The sequence below is a fragment of the Staurois parvus genome, unplaced genomic scaffold (genome assembly GCF_062004578.1).
Source record: "Staurois parvus isolate SC_StPar_1 unplaced genomic scaffold, SC_StPar_1.0 ptg000839l, whole genome shotgun sequence".
Classification (NCBI taxonomy): Eukaryota; Metazoa; Chordata; class Amphibia; order Anura; family Ranidae; genus Staurois; species Staurois parvus.
Window position 1 is genome coordinate 4,953,099 of NW_028318635.1, and position 21,740 is coordinate 4,974,838.

A 21,740-nucleotide genomic window follows, 5' to 3' on the forward strand; every position below is an offset into this window, starting at 1 on the left:
GTGATCTCTGATCTCTCCTGCAAAGTGGCCTTCTAGGTGGCCATCACATGTCAGACGTGTTTCAGAGTTAGCTGCCTGTTCTTGTAAGAAACCCTTCCTAATCCTTCATGAGGACAAAATAGTACTATGTCTAAAATGCTCCTTTCTCCCTAAGGTAGTATCATCCTTTGACCATTTTGAAGACATTCTTTCCTTCTTTGTACCCTGCCCCCAAGCCTCTCAAGGAAATTACTCTTTGGTTTGGACGTTGTCAGGGCTGTTCAAGTCTATATGAAAATTACCACCGCCATATAAAAAAAATCTGTTTGGTCCTGCTTGACAGGGTCTTGAGTAGAACCCCCTGTTCAAAGGCCACTGTTGCCATTGTCTTTTGCTCAGCTTTGTAAGGCCACCACCTGGTCTGTCAGTTCACATAAGTTCTACCAGGTGTATGTTCAGGCCTCTGCATTGTAGCTTTCAGCCGCCAAGTTCTTTCAGTAGCACTCTGAATTGGGTCTGTGACCTTTTTCTGGTTTGTTGAGCCCTTTGGCATAGTTCTCAGGTTGCCCACCATTCTGATTCATTGCTTGGGGTCTAGAATATCTACTTCGTATCCTGTATTGCATGATTTAGTTAAAAGGATTTTTGACTTACTTTAAACTCTGTATCTTGAAGTACAGTACAGGATACAGACCACCCTCCCCTCCATTCCTGTGTTACTCCGCATTGCTTGCTAAAAACTGAGGTCTTACAGGGTGTAGGATTCGATTATAGAGGTAAGCCAAAGGGGGCATGTGTTAAATAGCTTTGCCAGTGTCCAATCACCTGAAGGTAGCAGGGTTTATAAATATCCAGCCTGTGACCTGTTATATACAGAATGCACATATAATACACAGGTAAGACCATATGACTTTTTTTTTTTTTGGATAGAGTTGGGAAGGGTTAAAAAAAGCTATGAGTTTTGATACCCCCTTCCCCTGTTGTCATTGGAACAAGTGTCCCTGTTGGACAATTCCTCCTTTCTTTTTCTGGTGGCAACACAAACATTTGGATTTGCCCTTACGTTCTTTACCGGTGACCATGGAGATCAAAGATAATGGAGCTTTACTCTGCAAAAGAAATGTGGGTACCCATCACCTAACCCCCTGAACATTAGTAGGAGTTTTTTGTTTGTTTGCCCAGCTCCAATTCTGGCCTAGGCCAGACTGATGGGTCCACTTGGGAACCCGCATCACATATCCTAAAAGGCTGTGGGGTGATTGCATCTGGACATGCTGGTTCTGCTGTGCAGGCAAGTGTGTATTTTTAATTTAACCCACAATAACAGGACAGTTGGTAGTGATGATCTGTTTTACCACTTAAGTCCCAAGCACTGTTTTAATGGAGCATGTATAGCAGTTTTGTCCCAGAGCTGCTGCTTCACCGATTTAAAATGGTGCCTGGTTTTATTGGTTTCTGTACCTCCCCAACATTACCAATAGAAATGCTACACAGCTGCAACGGGCAGGGCGGGGGGATCTTGATCTGATTTTTTCTGACCAGATCCAGACACTCCCATGAAAGTGCGTAACATACATTGTATGTATGTATGTGTGTGTGTGTGTATATATATATAATTGTAAAAAGTGTAAAAAATTAATACATATTATGTTTTTTTCTTATGCCATTTCCTAAAACTACTATAACATCTTGTTTTCCTCCTCCAGCCATTTGCCTAGCCATAGTATCACGATCTACCCCATGGTTACAAATAAAATCAGTGACAAGCAGAGGCTTATTCAGCCCTACATTCACAACTACTCATGGCTGCTCTTCAGTGCACTGGCTCTCTATTGCTCAGACTTGGCCACTGAAGGGGAAATGGATGGGGAGAAGTTTGAGTCAAATATAATTTCCAGTGCTCAGATTCTACAAGCAAACTGTACAGATCTAGTAGCCAGCTGTCTCATGAAGGCTCAGAATGGAAAGGGTAAGACTTTGAACTGTAAACCTCTGTTTACTTTTATTTTCTTGGAGACATCCACTCTGAATTGCTTGTACTGATGTCTATGTGTGATCATCTACTTGTCATGCAAAGAGTCTTTGAAAGGAACTCTATTTTTACTTGATTAGTAGAACCGTGTATCTTTTTAAATCTTTTTTTCTGTGCAGGCAGGGTCCACTGCACACATTTCCATACATGGCACCACCAAATTGTAAACCATTTTACATTTTTGGGGTTTCAGCGCAAACAAAATGTTAGTTTTGTTTTGATTTCTTTAACCACTAGCCTACAGGGCACTTATACCCCCTTCCTGCCCAGGCCAATTTCCAGCTTTCAGTGCTGTCACACTTTGAATAACAATTGCGTGGTCATGCAACACTGTACCCACATGAAATTTTTATCATTTTTTTGAGATGGATAGAGCTTTCTTTTGGTGATATTTAATCACCTCTGTTTTTTTTTATTTTTTTCTTAAACCAAAAACCACTGAAAATTTTGAAAAAAAAAAGTTTTTTCTTTGTGTTATAAAATTTTGTAAATAAGTGATTTTTCTCCTTCACTGATGTGCGCTAATGAGGCTGTAGTAATGGGTACTGATAGGCTGCACTGATGTACACTGATAGGTGGCACTGATGGGCACTGATGAGGAGGCACTGATAGTGGCACTGATGGGCATTGACAAGCATCACTGATGGGCACTGAAAGGCAGCACAGGTGGTGGCAGTGTGAAGGGTTAATTGCGTAATTAACCTGACCCAGTAACAAACGCTTCCAGGCTGCAGGTGCGTTGATTGTGGTCCAATTAGCTGGAATATCGGTGTGCAGGGTGCAGCTGGGTGTGGCATTGTTACGCACGTGACATCGCTGTTTTAGATAGGCTAGTCCTTCGGTCACGAGTTTGGTGAGAAGGGCTGGGGTCTGACGCCTCGCCCGTCACATTAGGGACAGTTTAAAAAATTTTAAAATTAGAGTTTAATATTGAAAAGGTCAAAATGGTGCAAATAAAATATTTACAGGAAAAAAGGTGTTTCAAAGAAACAGAGAAACCATAAAGCAACAGAGAATTAAAAAGGAGTTGAAAATGAAGAATACTTGCAAAATACTTGGTTTTAGCAAGTTCAGTCAATAAGAAAGGTGTTATCAGCTATCATAACTTGATAGATGTTCCTTGGTTGCTGGTAAAGCGAGAGCTGTCAGAGGGTACTGACATTTCCCTTTTCTGTGGTATCAAAGGGTTGTCGACAGAGACCATCTGACCAATTACCCAGTTTCAGGGGTGGGTGCTGGGAGGTCACCACGTTTATGAAGTCCCAAATACAGTTTCTTATAAGTATGCATACTTCGGAATACCTACCAGATTATTGTCCAGCATGAAATTAGCCTCAAAATGGATATAGATATAGCAGATCTTGGATATTTATTTCTCATAGAAGGAGTGTGGGAGCCTGATCCACTCTGGTACCTCTTAACATAGAGATGTTTGGGTTCAAAAAGCTACCCAATAACTGAGGGAGGTAAGTATGTCTATATTCTGGCTGTGCTGTAATGATTTCATGAGTTATATGCTAAAGTTTTAGAATCTTGGCTGATAAGCCGTCTATCAGAAATGTGTATTGCAGTAAAGTATTTATGACCCAAGCTCTGTTAGATCTCTGGATTGCTGAAGCTTGTGAGGGTGACAATTTTATTAGGATTTTCAGACTGGAATGGGGGGTTGGGCTAATGTAGAGGTCTGGGTGTCTGATCAATGGAATGATAACAAGGTCCTGGCATCAGTTAACAGTTTGTGCATTGTATAAACTAAAGGACAGGGGGGAGAGGTCACTAGGCTATCCTTTCTTATGACAGGATGGCATAGGAGACTTGTGACATGACAAAATGGCTGCTACACGCACAGCTATTTGTGTACCCAGTACGCACGATCATTACAGGCAGCATTTCTGAATTATGTTCAAATTTGCCTTCTTTTGCGTGATAGAACTTTAACTTGCATTTTTGGAAGGCGCAGCTAACTGTTCAGAGACAGTCATTTTTGGAAGTACAGTGGGGCAAAAAAGTATTTAGTCAGCCACCAATTGTGCAAGTTCTCCCACTTAAAAAGATGAGAGAGGCCTGTAATTGGCATCATAGGTAGACCTCAACTATGAGAGACAAAATGAGAAAACAAATTCAGACAATCACATTTGCTGATTTGGAAAGAATTTATTTGCAAATTATGATGGAAAATAAGTATTTGGTCACCTACAAACAAGCAAGATTTCTGTCTCTCACAGACCTGTACCTTCTTCTTTAAGAGGCTCCTCTGTCCTGCACTCATTAGCTGTATCAATGGCACCTGTTTGAACTTGTTATCAGTATAAAAGACACCTGTCCACAACCTCAAACAGTCACACTCCAAACTCCACTATGGTGAAGACTAAAGAGCTGTCGAAGGACACCAGAAACAAAATTGTAGACCTGCACTAGGCTGGGAAGACTGAATCTGCAATAGGCAAGCAGCTTGGTGTGAACAAATCAACTTTAGGAGCAATAATTAGAAAATGGAAGACATACAAGACCACTGATAATCTCCCTTGATCTGGGGCTCCACGCAAGATCTCACCCCGTGGGCTCAAAATGATCACAAAAACGGTGAGCAAACATTCCAGAACCACACGGGGGGACCTATTGAATGACCTGCAGAGAGCTGGGACCAACGTAACAAAGGCTACCATTAGTAACACACTACGCCGCCAGGGACTCAGATCCTGCAGTGCCAGACGTGTCCCCCTGCTTAAGCCAGTACATGTCCTGGCCCGTCTGAAGTTTGCTAGAGAGCATTTGGATGATCCAGAAGAGGATTGGGAGAATGCCATATGGTCAGATGAAACCAAAATAGAACTGTTTGGTAGAAACACAACTCGTCGTGTTTGGAGGAGAGAGAATGCTGAGTTGCATCCAAAGAACACCATACCTACTGTGAAGCATGGGGGTGGCAACATCATGCTTTGGGGCTGTTTTTCCACAAAGGGACCAGGACGACTGATCCATGTACAGGACAGAATGAATGGGGCCATGTATCGTGAGATTTTGAGTGCAAACCTCCTTCCATCAGCAAAGGCATTGAAGATGAAACGTGGCTGGGTCTTCCAACATGACAATGATCCCAAACATACCGCCCAGGCAACGAAGGAGTGGCTTCGTAAGAAGCATTTCAAGGTCCTGGAGTAGCCTAGTCAGTCTCCAGATCTCAAACCCATAGAAAACCTTTGCAGGAAGTTGAAAGTCCGTGTTGCCCAGCGACAGCCCCAAAACATCACTGCTCTAGAGGAGATCTGCATGGAGGAATGGGCCAACATACCAGCAACAGTGTGTGCCAACCTTGTGAAGACTTACAGGAAACGTTTGACCTCTGTCATTGCCAACAAAGGATATATAACAAAGTATTGAGATGAACTTTTGATATTGACCAAATATTTATTTTCCACCATAATTTGCAAATAAATTCTTTCCAAATCAGCCAATGTGATTGTCTGGATTTATTTCTCATTTTGTCTCTCATAGTTGAGGTCTAGCTATGATGCCAATTACAGGCCTCTCTCATCTTTTTAAGTGGGAGAACTTGCACAATTGGTGGCTGACTAAATACTTTTTTTGCCCCACTGTATTGTTGAGCCCATGCAGTGATGTTCATCACAGGATCATGCCTGTTTTAATGCAGTGCCATCTAAGGGCCTGAAGATCCTTGGTATCCGATATTGTGTTTCAGCCTTGTCCCTTGCGCATAGAGATTTCTCCAGATTCTCAGAATCTTTTGATGATAATATGTACTGTAGATGATATATTTAAAGCAGGAGTGGGCAGCCTTTGAGAGGTAGAGATCTATCTGAGCAAACATGGAAGAGATCAAAGATCACCTGGGTGCAGCGCCATTTTTTTCCCTTTGTAGGAAACTTATAAAAATGTAAATAAATGTCACTGTAAATAAAAAAAAGATTTACTGTATATACTTTCGGTTTGCCCCGGTCCGGCCATGTGATCTTCCCCGTGTCAGCCAGCGGCAGCTGCAGTGAAGAGAGTGCTTGACAACGGCTCGTTAAAACCTGAAGCAGTGATGTCAGCCATAGTTTCCCATGTCCCAGCTGTTGTTAGCACTTCCTCTGCTCCCCCACATACGCTGCTGGCTCACACAGGTGAGATAACATGACCAGATTGGAGTGGCCTGAAAATAGGTTAGTCAGTATAGGTTAGAAGGGGGAGGGGCATTTTACAGCTATTTAGGTTTAAGCTGGAATGCTGCTTTAAAAACCACTTTAAGACTGACTAACTTACACTTACTTTCCAGTTTAAAGTGGTATAACAGGATGATGCCTGCAGTTAAAGGCATTATCCCAGTATTGCTTTTCGGGCAGGTGATGCTGCTTTTTGGAAAAGCAATCCTGGTGGCTAATTAGCTGCTGGATTGCTTTTACAGGTGGTGAAAGAGGGTCCCTTCTGCCGCCCTCTGGCGCTTCTCTTTCTGACGGTCAGTGTTATTGCAACTTCAAACTATCCTCCCTATTGGTGGGCAGTAGCAGCAATTAACCCCCTTCTTGTGCTGCATTAGTGACACCAGTTTCGGTGTTAATTACTCCTTTTTGCTACGATAGTAGTTAGTGGCAGTGTTTAACAACCCTCTCCATGCTGCAGCATAAAGGGGTTAATTAACACTGACACTGGTGCCACTAATGCAGCACAAAGGGTTTAATTAACTACCACTGGTCACTGATGCAACCCCTTCATCCTGCACAACTAATAACCCCCTCATCGCACCCTCCTGCCCCCCCACCACCTCTGTAACAAACTTGGTACTTGCATTCACAGTGCCAGCACCATTCCCCCTTCCTCTCCCACCTCCACTCTCTCTCTTTCTCTCCCACCTCCCAATCTCTGAATGGCAGCCAGTCAGAGGCCGGGACTAGAAATCATTTGTCAGGTGGAGATCCCTCACAGAATGTATTGCTTTCCACACTAGTGCCGAGTGCAGCTGCTGTGACCTGGGCAGTGGCTCGCCTTACAGTTGGCAGGTGCAATCAGGATGTCAGGCATGTCTGGTCACGATCAACCTGTCAGATGGCCGCAAGCAACAGGTAGTTTGTGATCGACGGTGTCACGTACCTGATGGGAGACTGAATTGACAAGGTCGGCCTCACTTGTGTCACTAGCCCTGAGCTCGCTGAGGTTGGAACAGAGGGAGTCTAGGGACCAGGGGGACAAGAGTGCCAGTGGATGTTGCTTGCGGCTCTTGCAGATGATGACCTTGGTAGGCAGAGTATCCTCTGATTTGGGCACCGTAGAAATAAACCAGGCAGGTTCTGTGGATTGCCAGATGTACAGCAGAGCAAGGTAGGTAGCAAGGACACAGGACTGGAGCAGAGTCAAGGATAGCTGGGGTCATAAACAGTCGGGCAGCGCGGTACAGAATCAGAAGGAAAAGCCAAAGTCAGGAGCAGAGCCGAAGTCAGCAACAAGGAGCAGGAGAGTAATCAGAGTCGGGTCAGGAACAAGCTGGGTCAGCAACAAAGGAATCGTACAGGAACAAGCAGGACATGGGGGGAGTTGAAGCCCAGTCAGCACTGAACCTGAGCAGAGGCACTCCTTAAATGGGCCGTCTGGCACCAATCTTCGCTGTGCGTGTGCGCGATCGCGCATTCCTGCGCGCTGCGCACAGCCGGCAATTCGTCTGCGGGAATTCCTATGCGCATGCGCGTTCCCGATCGCGATTCTTCTTGCCAGAAATCCCTTACAGACGGGTTGCCCACCCCCGATTTAAAGCATTTGCAATTTTACAATAAGTAACTTTATTCTGAAATTGTTCAACGTATTTTAGAAACAGCTTTTCACACATTAATCAGTTGGCCTCCAGAAGATTTTTAAAACAAATTTCTTAATAAATTTAGGCCAAAATGTATTCTGCTACATATTTTTGTTTAAAAATCCCAATAAGTGTTAATTGATTAGTTTGCACAAAAGTGATAGCGTCTACAAACTATGGGCATTTTTTTTATATTTTTTTTTCTATACTAAAAATGGTGGCGATCAGTGACTTATACTGGGACTACGATATTGCGGCGGACTTTTTTACACTGACACTTTGGGGGAACCAGTGACCCTAATACAGTGATCAGTGTTAAAAATATACACTAATCACTGTACTAATGAAACTGATTAGGAAAGGGTTAACATCTAGGGTGTTCAAAGTGTTAAATGTGTGCTTGGTGTACACTAGGTGGTGCTTTTACTAGGGGAAGTGATGGATTGTGTTCTCAGCTCTGCAGTGCACACAATCCATGACTTCCCCCTGTCACAACACAGCTGTGCCTATGTAAACATAGACACAGCTCATCTCTTCCGATGATCTGCAGGTGCCAGTGAGCATTCGTTCGCTGGGACTTGTAGATCGGTTTGTGCTGTGACAGTTTACGGCAGAAGCGATCCGCCGGTGTGTGGCAGAAGTGCAAAATGACGTATATATATATATGTAGTTAATGAACCTCTGCCCATCTTTACTTCCGAGATACTTTGACTCTCCTTTTTTATACCCAATCATGTTACTGACCTGTTGCCGATTAATCTAACTAGCAAAATGTTCTTTCAGTTCTTCCTTGTTAGTACCACTTATGCAGGTAATAGACAGGTCGAACATCGGCCGATTTTTCGTACAATAAACGAAAAATCGGTCATTCGTTTGGCCGACGTTACCACCAATAAATAAAAAAATCGTCCGACTAAATCATAAAGTTCACCCCATAACTTCTGTCCCTTTCAGGTCACAGCTCATGCGCAGATTTTTTATTGTTAAAACGATTGTCCGATTTGGCCATCATTGCCGGGAAAATCGGCTGCAAATTTACCAACATAATCTGAAAGTGCAAAACACATGAAAAACGGCCGACGAACTAATCCACTAATAATACGAAAATCGGCCGATTTTTCTTTTGGCCGATAAATCGGACGATTAACGACCCATCTATGGCCTGCATTACTTTGCCACCTTTTTGTTGCCCTATCCTAACTTTTTTTTTTTTACACATTTTGCTGCCAACAATTTCAAATTATCTTATTTTTTTTTCCTTAAAATTACACATTTTCTAAGTTTATGTTTTCTATTTTCTATTGTGAATAAAATATGGCTTTATGAGATTTGCAAATTATTGCTTTCTGTATTTTATGTAGATTTTACACAGCATCCCAGCTGCAGCACTCCCACAGTTGGCAATGGCAACTCCTATATAGTTCAGGCCAGTTCATCTGGGAATTCCTGTCCGAGTTATTGGAACCAGAGCAGTTGTAGTTCCCCTGTCACCATCTGTGAACTAGTTAACAGGCTTTACTGTTCTAATAATTTTTTCCCCCTTATTTTACCTGTAGCTATGTACAGGTGAAACTCAAAAAATTAGAATATCGTGTAAAAGTTCATTTATTTCAGTAATGCAACTTAAAAGGTGAAACTAATATATGAGATAGACTCATTACATGCAAAGCAAGATAGTTCAAGCCATGATTTGTCATAATTGTGATGATTATGGCTTACAGCTCATGAAAACCCCAAATCCACAATCTCAGAAAATTAGAGTATTACATGCAATCAATAAAACAAGGATTGTACATAGAACAATATCGGACCTCTGAAAAGTATAAGCATGCATATGTACTCAGTACTTGGTTTGGGCCCCTTTTGCAGCAATTACTGCCTCAGTGCGGCGTGGCATGGAAGCTATCAGCCTGTGGCACTGCTGAGGTGTTATGGAAGACCAGGATGCTTCAATAGCGGCCTTTAGCTCTTCTGCATTGTTTGGTCTCATGTCTCTCATCTTTCTCTTGGCAATGCCCCATAGATTCTCTATGGGGTTCAGGTCAGGCGAGTTTGCTGGCCAATCAAGCACAGTAATATCACGGTCATTGAACCAGGTTTTGGTGCTTTTGGCAGTGTGGGCAGGTTCCAAGTCCTGCTGGAAAATGAAGTCAGCATCCCCATAAAGCTCGTCTGCGGAAGGAAGCATGAAGTGCTCCAAAATCTCCAGGTAGATGGCTGCTTTGACCCTGGACTTAATGAAGCGCAGTGGACCAACACCAGCAGATGACATGACTCCCCAAATCAACACAGACTGTGGAAACTTCACACTGGACTTCAAGCATCTTGCAGTGTGTGCCTCTCCATTCTTCCTCCATACTCTGGGTCCTTGGTTTCCAAATGAGATGCAAAAGTTGCTCTCATCAGAAAAGAGGACTTTGGACCACTGAGCAACAGATCAGGTCTGTTTTTCTTTAGCCCAGGTAAGACCCTTCTGACATTGTTTGTTGTTCAGGAGCGGCTTGACAAGAGGAATACGACATTTGAAGCCCATGTCCAGGATCCGTCTGTGTGTGGTGGCTCTTGATGCACTGACTCCAGCCTCAGTCCACCCCTTGTGAAAGTCCCCAACACTTTTGAATAGCCTTTTCCTGACAATCCTCTCCAGGCTGTGGTCATCCCTACTGCTTGTGCACCTTTTTCTTCCACACTTTTCTCTTCCACATAACTTTCTATTAATGTGCTTTGATACAGCACTTTCGGAACATCCAACTTCTTTTGCAAATATCTTTTGAGGCTTTCCCTCCTTATGGAGGGTGTCAATGATGGTTTTCTGCACCAACTGTTAGGTCAGCAGTCTTTCCCATGATTGTGATTCCTACTGAACCAGACTGAGAGACCATTTAAAGGCTCAGGAATCCTTTGCAGGTGTTATAGCCTAATTCGCTGATTAGAGTCTGACACTGAGCCTACAATATTGCACCGTTTCACAATATTCTAATTTTCTGAGATTGTGGATTTGGGGTTTTCATGAGCTGTAAGCCATAATCATCACAATTATGACAAATCACGGCTTGAACTATCTTGCTTTGCATGTAATGAGTCTATCTCATATATTAGTTTCACCTTTTAAGTTGCATTACTGAAATAAATGAACTTTTGCACGATATTCTAATTTTTTGAGTTTCACCTGTATGTGTGAAAAGGGTGTATCTGGGTAAGCTGTTGTGAGGGAGATTTAGATATCTCCCTCCTGTTTTTGGTTTTACATTATGTGGTATTGTGCAAGGCTAGAATTATTTTGTGTTTGGGGAACCCCCTTTTTCTTCAGTCTTATTTTAACAATGGAGAAGTGTACACATTTTCTTTACTCTGGTGGCTGGGCACTTTTATGATCAAACTGACATTTTAAATTCTCCACCTCCTCCTCCTTTTGATCCTGAAAATGCAGTTCAGGGTATGTATGCTTTTCTGGAGGGAGGGAGCTTTTTGATCTGTCACTGAAGGATCATTGCCAGCCCAGAGGTGCCCTACCAAACTAGTGGATATCTGTTAAGGGCAAAGTAGTACTGTAACAAGTCACAATATATTGTACCAATTATCAGAATGAGTCTGTAGAATTCATAGAGAGTGTAGTAGATATCCTTTAGAATTCTGTCAGGGTGCAGCGCTCAAAGTGTTGACGCTTACTCCTGATTCATGTACCTGTCACAGACAGGTACATGAATCTGTGGGCCCTGGGCACAAAGGTCAGAATGTCCACAATAAACACTCTCCCTTCTTGACCACATTGACAAAGGCATAGCTGAGGAATTTTGAACTGGGGTTGGGGATATGTGGTGCTGAGACTAGTCCTACATTGAATTCACCTTTCTGTTGATTGACAGTGCACAGCAGTGGGCAGATCCATAGCTGCAATTCAGTCCAAGCCATTTCCCAACTATGGGCATTGCCATATTTGGGTAATGGCATCACCACCGTCCCTTTGTTTACATTTAGCTGTCAACCGGGGAATCTCTCCGCCGACAGCTGTATGGGGCCCAGGATACTGTACTTTGGCGGAAGCTATCACATACATGACTGTTTCCCAGCACAGCCATGTCCCTCTCTTGAGTACTGGGTACCTCTGTAAGCCAGTGTAGAGCTGATCTTAGTTACCACCTGTTTTCTAATCTAAGAACTGGCAGTAATTCTTAAGAATCTGTCACAACTACAGCGTAGAGCTATTTTGTAGAATAAAAATAAAAATATCTTCACCAGCACACCTTGGTATGATTCTTTTGTTCTTTTATTCACATAGGGAAAAAAAGTGTTTTGGAACTTTGCAGGATCTTCTTTTCAGGGCAGAGGTTATTGTGCAGGCCCATGAATTACAAGATACCTTCTTTTTTTACTTTCAATCTTTTTATTTTTTTTTAAAAAGTAGGGTAACAGTTTACATACAAAGAGTAGGCCAAAGCCCTGGCCAAGCATCGTAAAAATAGGTTTCAGTGGGCAATACAAAACAAAGAAGGACCAATAAACATCCAAGTAACATAAGATCTGTGGTGGACCACACATCAAAAAACAGGATAATCTATCTTGAAAATCAGAATATCTGTACTATATCAGTCACTTATGAACTTGTATAGCTACTGCAAAGCAATAATAAAAAGAAAAATCTTTGTAATGTGACAGTTCAAATCCAATAACGTGCTTATAAGTGCTTGAGGATAAAACGTGCTCCAGATATCTCCAAAACGACAGTGCTCCACCGCAACAAAAAGTGCACCTCCACCTACGACTGAAGATGGCCGCTCACCTCATGAAATGAACATATTTGATAATATAGGTCAACCAAGCATAGTAATTCAATAAAAAGGCTCCGGATGGCAGCAAAGAGCTGATTGAGGCAACAGCATAGATAACCATATACGCTCATATGACAAGGATCTCTTCATGACTCTATATTGACATATAAGGAAGAAAAACAGCCTCCGATTGCATAATAACATTTTCATTTTTAAAAACACACACACAGTACCACTCACATCTTAAAAGATGGCAAAGATCGGTATACAGCATATAACTTCCAGTCCGCGAGTTTATGACTGGAACTGACGTCACTAAGTTCCGCCCCACGCATTACGCCACCAACCACATGGCTTCGTCAGGGATAGGCCGCCCAGTGACGCTCACAGAGACTATATAACAAATTGGTAGCTATAGCAACCAGACCAGTTTGACTCCGAAGAGCTCAAAGACAAGCGGAAATTTCCCCCAAAATTAAACAATTCCACACCAAGCCGTCTAACAGTCAATAAGAATGGTAAAAAATATAAAACATATAAAAAGAACATTTAATTATATCCTTATCCTTTTTGGTTTTGTTGAAAACAGGGTGGTAATTTTGAGGAAGTTTGAAAGAAGGTGGTGAGTTAGGTAGTTTGTTTCGTAAATTGGGACACCTGATGGAGAAAAAGCTTAATACTTGGTGGGATGTAGCTCCCCATGACAATTACATTAAAGAAAAAATGGTTCCTAGGTGATTGCGATGGGATGTTCCCATTTGCGATGGCCTTGTGGATAAAGAATCTGTGGAGGAATGGCATCAATTCTTCAATGCAAAAGGAGTAGAATTAATTAAATGTTTGCTTAAACGAAAACAAAGGAAGATGAGATTAGGACAGCAGATTACTGAGATTAAAAACTAGATTGACCCATTGAAGGAGTTACCAGAGTTTACAACCCTTACAAATCAGCTGAATGGGGATTTAGAATTCAAGGATCAAGAGGCTAAAAACCGGAAAAATAAAAAAATTTCTAGGGATTTAAATGATTACCGGACCAATCAGGTTTTTAAATGGCAAAATACTATATGGAAGGACAGGTTGGATCTACTGTTATTACCCCGGAAAAAGAGGTAACCATGCAGCGGAATCAAGGGGAGGCCAAGCCTTCTAATGGAGCCCCGCCAATGAAACCATCATTGCCACAGAGCCAGCATGCTGGAAATCCTATATATATGACACCAAAAAGACCTTGGAAACCAAGAGGTCCTAATGGATTCCAAGGAAGACCTTATTGGAGAAATCAATGGAATGATTATAGACCCCATCCTAATTATAATGGAGGACCAAGGCACTCTTGTAGGAATTATGAGAGAAGTGCCTATAATGGTTATAGATATTTTGAAACAAGCCCAATACCTGTTTATAACAGATATGAGGCCTTGAGATATGATGAGACTTATTGCAATACTCCTAAGAGATTTTTTACGGGAGAGGAGGCAAGAGAGACCCCAGTCATGGCCAGAAAGAGGAGGGCCGGTAAGAAGTCCCAACGGAGGAGGGGATGTCGAGCCAGCCGTAAAAAAAACAAGCGAAAAAGAGATCAATAGGTGATGGTATCTTTAACATCAGTGGAGTTGAATTAACAAAAGAAGAAATAAAATCCTGGATAAAGGCTTAAAATTTGCCCCGAAAAAGAATATAAATAAATTTAATGTCTATATTGATCTCCATAAGTATGTGAGAAAATTAAATATTAAAAAATATATGTTGGGTAAACCAAAGGAGAAACTGGTCATTAATAAAGTGAACAATTATCAGCATACAGGATTGAGAAATAAGTCATTGTTTAACCCGCAAATTAATGATAATGGACATATTGATGTTTTTAAGAAGATGGTATCTCGGGATCTACACAAAATGGTGGTTAGGAAGTTTAAAGAAAGTAAAGAATTGGATATAGGGATGAAGAGTTGGAAAGTCGAGGTGATCTAGTCATTAGACCCCCTGATAAGAGAGGAGAGATTGTGGTTTTATCCAAATCTTATGTGGCCGAATTACAGCAGCAATTAGATGATATAGATACTTATTGTTGATTATGATCTAATCCAACTATTAAATACAAGAAAGAACTGGAGAAATTGGTGCATAAGGGTGTGGCTAAAGCAGGGATGGGCAAACTTTTTGACTTGAGGGCCGCAATGGGTTCATATATTGGACCCGGGGGCCGGACCAAGAGTAGATGAATGATGTGTATGTGTGAATTAATATAAATTAAATTAAAATAGATTGTAAGCTCGAAAGAGTAGGGCCCTCTTACCCCTTGTGTGCTGTTTGATGTTACTGTACTGTTTCATGTATTGTCCCCCCTCTATTGTACAGCGCTGAGCAAACCCTTTGGCGCTATATAAACTCGATAAATAAATAAATAAATTAAATTAAATTAAAATTTGTAACATTAAATGTTTAGATTAATTTAAGGTAGAAAAGCATAAAAAGAGTTATTTTACAAAACTTTTATGCCCCCCACTAGCTGCTGGCCGGCCCAGCCACTACCATGCCATCCATAGTAAGTATAGTAATATTCCCCCATAGTAAGCATAGTAATCCCCCATATAGTAATTCATCCCCCCTATAGTAATTCATCCCCCATATTAATTGATCCCCCATATTAATTCATCCCTCATATAGTATTTCATCCCCCATAGTACTATTCCCCCCCAAGTAGTAAGCCAAGTCCCCCCTGTGTCAATTTACTTACCTTTGCTCCGTGCATTCCTGTCGCCGTGTTCCCGCGCCGTTCCGGTCTTCAGGGCGGACTGTGAGAGGAGCCTAGCTCCCCTCACGTTCGTCACGCTGCCCCGCCTACACACATCCTGACAGCCAATCACTGGCTATCAGGATGTGAGTGGCAGCGAGACTGGCCAATCGTTGCATTTGAGCGCGCTGAATGATGCAAATGTTTGCCTGCCCTGGCTGTTTTTTTTTTGTATCACGCTCCGCGGGCCGGATTAAAAGGTCCGCCAGGCCGTATACGGCCCGCGGGCCGTAGTTTGCCCATTGCTGGGCTAAAGGGATAATAAATAAAAATGAAGGGAGATATTTAATCCCGGATTCCTGCAGGATTCCTGTTATATACACTATCCCAAAATTACATAAAAATAAAGAACATCCACCTGGTTGCCCAATAGTGAATGGTATTCAATCAGTGGGGGCTAGGTTGGGTGAGTATGTGGATCAATTATTGCAGCCTTTTTTTTTTTCTCAGAAAACGCAATCCTATTTGCGAGATTCTAAACATCTTTTTACAGTTATTGGAGAAGGTTGAGATAGGTAGAAGTCCAACTTTGCTAGTTGCAGCTGATGTTAATTCATTGTCTATGATTATTAGTCATCATGATGCAGTGGAAGCCGTGAAGTGGGCTTTTAATACTCTTCTATGTACTCAAAGAAAATTTTTGATTGAGTGTCTTGACTATTGCCTTACCCATAATTATATTTGGTATGAGAATACCTATTATAAGCAAATCAGAGGAATAGCTATGGGTGCCCGGTGTGCACTTAGCATTGCAAATTTATAGCAAAATGGGAAAGTGAGGCTATTGTTAATGATATGCCTGGTCAGCTGAGGATGTATAATAGGTTTATTGATGATGTTATTATGGTATGGGAAGGAGAGATAGAGATGATTTGTTATTATTTCTTGAGCGGTTGAATTTAAATGGCAAGAATATTGTCCTCACTTGGGAGGTAAATGATAAGATCATCAACTTCTTAGATTTGGAGATTATGGTGAAACAGGATTTGTCTACAAACAAAAACATTCCTTAACCACTTGCCCTCCTGAGGATTTACCCCCCTCCCTGATCAGGCCATTTTTTGCATTATGGCGCTGCACTACTTTAACTGACAAATGCGCGATCATGCAGCACTACACCCAAATGAAATTTACGTCCTTTCTTCCTTTGAATTGCGCTTTCTTTTGGTGGCATTTAATCGCCTGTGCGGTTTTTATTTTTTGCACTATAAGCAAGAAAAAAAAACAATTTTGAGAAAAAAAACTATATTTTGGACTTTTTGCTATTAAACATGTCCAATTAAAAAAAAAAATCAAATTTCACCATACATTTAGGCCAAATTGTATTCTGCTACATGTCTTTGCTTAAAAAAAAATGGCGGTATAGATACTGGGATTTTTTTTTCTTTTCTACTAGTAATAGTGGCAATCAGTGACTTTTAGTGGGACATTCTGACACTGGGGGGGAAACTAACTTGGTGTCACTGACATACCCAGTGACACCAATACAGTGATCAGTGCTAAAAAAAAGTACTGACACTGTACTAATGGCACTGGGCAGGAAGGGGTTAATGTGAGGGGCAATCAGAGGGTTAACTATGTGCAGGGAGTGTTTTACTAGGGGGCGGGGGATGTGGGCTTTACTGTAAGCACACTGATCCAGATGGCTGTGTAAACAAAACAGTCTTCCTCCCCTTCGGTGATTGTCGGTAATCACTGGGTGCCGGCGGGTAATTACCGGCCAGGACCCGGTGATTGACATCCACGGCCGCGAATGGCAGCACAGGTAGGGCACGTACCCCGTACCCGGAAATGCAAATTTGTGTACATATACATGATTTTGCGCACAGGTGCAGCCCCGTAGCAGTATTTCTGCTATTGGGCGGTCCTTAAGCGGTTAAGACAGTAGATCGTAATGGCTATATACCCCTTAGTAGTTATCATCACACCTCCTAGCTTATGAATGTCCCTAAGGGACATTTTGTCAGATTGTATATGTCAGTGCCAGTTTTTAAATGTAATTACCGGATTTTTTTTTCTTCACTATAGTTCACAGAATTAGCTATCACTTTCCCCCCAGCTAAAAGAAACAAAATGTCCTTTTAGTTTATTTCCCGAGATAAAATAAACAAAGTTTTCTTTCGCTCCGGGGAAAGTGACAGCTAATTCTGCAAGCTATAGTGAAGGGAACAAAAAGCTGGCAATTGCATTTAAAAACCGGCACCGACTTATAGTGACAGCCAGTGAGGGAGCCTCTATGTATACACTGCTCCCTCACTGTATACACTGCTCCTCTCCTGCCCCCCCACCCCCTCCCTCCTTAAAAATAGGACCTGTCTCTCATATGCTATCACATAGGGTACTATTGGTCCCCTATGTGATAGCAATAAAATCAAATTTTAGATAATAAAATGAAAGTAGAGAAAAATACAAAGAAAAATTGGAGCCTCCCCAGCCCCACATACGCAGACATTTCGGTTGCGGTTCAGTTTTTGACCATATGCATTCTGAATTTTCGGTATTGGTTTCTGCACAGAATTTTCATTTCGGTGCACCACTAATTTATCGAAGTGCTTATCAGCACAACCTAAGTTGGTTTATAGAAGAGCTCCTAGGTTGCGAGATTGTATAACGAAAATTTGATCTTAACTGTTTTATTAGTAATATGTAATATTGTTTTTTACAAAGTGATTTAATTATTTATTATAATTTTGAGGTGTTATATATATATATATTCCTACCTCTAGATGGGGCATAGAATTTAATAAATTTTGGGGTGTCATTTATTTTTTTTACCACTAGATAGGGCATATATTTCTCAATAAAGTTTTTTTTATAGGATAAGGGAATAATTAAATGTTCTTTTTATATATGTTTTTATATGTTTTATATTTTTTACCATTCTTATTGATAGACGGCTTAGTGTGGGTTTGTTTTGTTTTGGGTTACATTCAGCTTGTCTTTGGGCTCTTTGGAGTGAAATTGGTTCGGTTGGTATTAGTGGTGCAGTGAAATGAAAATTCTGGTGCTGAAACCGATACCGAAAATTCAGAATGCATATGGCCAAAAACCGAACTGAAACCGAAATGTCTGTGTATGTGGGGGTGGGGAGACTCCAATTTTTTAATGTATTTTTTTTCTACTTTCATGTATTTTTTTTTAACTTATGATTTTATTGCTATCACATAGGGGACCAATAGTCCCCTATGTGATAGCATATGAGAGACAGATCCTATTTGTAGGGGGGAGGGGGTGGGGGGGGGGGCAGGAGAGGAGCATTGTATACAGTGAGGTAGCAGTGTATACAAAGAGGCTCCCTCACTTACTGTCACTATGGGGTTTATTTACTAAAGCTGGAGAGTCCAAAATCAGACTCCCTTCTGCATAGAAACCAATCAGCTTCTAACCTCAGCTTGTTCAATGAAGCTTTGGCAATGAAACCTGGAAGCTGATTGGTTTCTATGCAGAAGTGAGTCTGATTTTGCACTCTCCAGCTTTAGTAAATAAACCCCCCTATGTCTTTTGTCTAGTTGCTCTTTTAATTTCTGAATGCGTTGCATATTCTGGTTAGTGTGGGTGACAGTGGACTGTAATTTCCTTTATATCACCTCAATGTGGGAACCCAGACCCTGTATATCAGCATTGATTTCAGATGTAATTTGTGCAGCCATTTTAGCTAAGCCCTGTTCCTGTAGCTCAGAAAATTTAGTGAGTAGAGCTTTTGCATCAAGATCTGCAAATGAAGGAATAGTGGGCACCTCATCTGGGAGTCCAGGGCTAGGTTGGGGCATCACTGACTGGGAGTCAAGGAGCGATTCAGTAGAGGCTGGGAAGTCCCTGGGTAGCAGGGGATCATGAGCAGAGGGGGGGGAGAGAGCTGTGCAGCCGTCTGAGAAATCCTCAACTTCATCTTCAGAAGCAGGGCCCGGGCACACCTTGTGGTTGTTGTCAGGAAGCAGCGGCCATCTTGGCTTCAGGCTGGGAGGACCTCGTGGTCAGCAGCAGCCGATACCGGGCCCGTGCTCTGATCTGCCGGCCATAGAAGAAGCAAGGATGTCCGCTGGGCATCCCGGGCTCTGAGAGACCACCAGTCCAGTGGCCCATTGGGAAGGCTGTGGTGGGCCGACATCGGCAGCTGCTGTGTGGAGCTTTGCAGCTAAGTGGCCATCTTTGCCGGAGCCTGTGTATGTGCCCCCCAAAAAATACCTTCTTTTTATGTTCATGCCTACTCTACTAAGGCATTGAGTGTTTATTGGGCTTTTCGTTATCAGGCCTCAATGTCAGAGAATTGTAGGGTTGCTAGCTATTGTATAAAAAAAAAAAGTGCAAATACCAAGCGCAATGGGGTTCCAGGGAATATGTAGATAACCACAGTATGGGCAGCTTTGACAACTCCTATGACCTACAATGTGACATGAGCACAAAACAAAAACAAATAAAGGAGCGCTCCAAACCCTGTGGAAGTCAATAGAGTACAGCGGACACGCCATCTTAGTGATCCTGCCGGCTGCCACCCACACACTCCTCCCACTGTCCTCAGGCTCCTGGGCTGAGCAACCTACTATTGGGTCCAGGATCATGTGTTATCCTCCAGTTTCTGGGAATGTGTGTTTCTCCTCTCCACTGGCTTGGTGTCAGTCTGAGCACTTCTACAGGTCAGGTTTTTAAACCTGCATTAAACTGAATTTTATCTGTTCCTGGGCTTGTGATTCTATTGACTTCCACAGGGTTGGGAGAGCTATTTGTTGTTTTAGCTATTGTTTTGTGCATAGGTTTTCTACTTTCACAATGTCAAAGTGTCTGTTTCTGCAGATGCTAGTTTCAGGGATACAGTAGGTTTTACAAGTGGCACTTTAATAGTTTTCTTTGTTTTTTTTTTCTTGTTGTGTTGGTTTGCCTGTGTTTTGATTGTTGCTGCCCCTAGTTTGAACTGTATTTGGATGTCCCTAGGTTGCCTGTCATCTTTCTGTGTCCCTCAATGAGCGATAGAGAAAATAGGACTTTGTGCTCACCATAAAATTATTTTCTAAGTGTTCATTGAGGGACTCGGCTCCCTCCGTTCATATGCGATTGATTGCTGTGTGGACTGCTTGCTACAACTGAGCAGATGTGTGGTGGGAGAGGTTATACTCACAATGGGGATCTGGCATTTCATATTCTATGAGCCTATGGGGGATTTCTATTGTAGGTGGTAAGCCTAGGTTAGTTAATAAGCTGTGTCCCTCAGTGGACCCTTACAAAAGGAATTCAGTGTGAGTTCAGAAATTCTATTTTTGTCTTTCCATCTGTTTTTTAGGTGTCCGAGTGTCTTCCTTACTGTCCTTGTTGACTAGCAATGATTCCAGTCCTAAAAGTGGAGCTTCCACGGTTACATCTTCTAACAATAATATTGTGGAGACTGATGATGATTCTTCTTTAAAAAAGGAAGCTGGTTTTGTCACCGTAAAACCTACTGGATTAGAAAAGGTAACAATGATAATACATAATTGTGAAACCAGTGCATCTTTTAGTCTTATAGTATTGCAGTGTAATGTTCAGTATTACATGTGTTTCTGTGTATGAAAAAAGTAAATGTGTGTATATATCTCTGTGTGTATGTCTGTGTCACAAACCAAGATGATGGCGCAGCACCACCATATATTGACCCCACACTGGGGTTTTTTGTGGTTTCCCATCTGCTCCAGGGGTCCCAAAGAAGAGGCTTTCACAATCAGCAACTGTGGCTCAATCCCATGCTTTGTTCACCCTGCTCACTCAGGTGTGTCCAGCTCTCTCACTGCTAAGTGCCGACAGTTTCCCCTTTTTTTCTGAACTCTGAACCCCCTGGGTTAACCCCTTCCAGACCAAAGACCCTTGTAATCAGGGTTTAGAGGCTCTTTCCAGCCAAAACTCCTTAAATCTCAGAAATTCCAGATCCCTAATAAGGACTGTACTGAAAGTCAGTCTTCTCCTTTCTAGCCGGACTACCCAGAACAACTCACCATAAGTTAGAACCCCTGAGTACTCAGCATCACATTTCAAAGCACCCCCTTAAAGGGACCACAACTCAAATAATGGGAAAATATACTTCTATATGTATGTGTGTATTATTTTGTCTTAATTATACAGAACAGCACACAGGCTTTGGATATTCATAGTTTGTTTTCTTCTTTCAAACCACCCAAAAGCTGCCTAAGGACAGTCAGATTTACAAACTGCCTTGAACCATCTTTTGCCCTAGGGAGGAAATGTTCTGGTCCCTCTAGAGCAGTGTTTCTCAACTTTTTTCAGTCAAGGCACCCTTTAAAATTATGGATAGTCCCAAGGCACCCTTTAAAAATATGGATAGTCCCAAGGCACCCTTTAAAAATATGGACAGTCCAAAGGCACCCCATTCTAAAATTGGGTGCATCTAGACTG

The 21,740-nt window shown here is 42.0% G+C and overlaps 1 protein-coding gene across 1 annotated transcript in view; it reads left to right on the forward strand.

The window, feature by feature from the left end:
• ZZEF1 (zinc finger ZZ-type and EF-hand domain containing 1) overlaps positions 1-21,740 on the forward strand; it is a 293,759-nt gene that overhangs the window by 196,355 nt on the left and 75,664 nt on the right. Inside the window, exons 36-37 of the mRNA XM_089655409.1 lie at positions 1,686-1,948; positions 20,638-20,807. Of these exons, the coding sequence (XP_089511535.1) occupies positions 1,686-1,948; positions 20,638-20,807 (433 nt within the window). The remainder of the gene's footprint in view (positions 1-1,685; positions 1,949-20,637; positions 20,808-21,740) is intronic.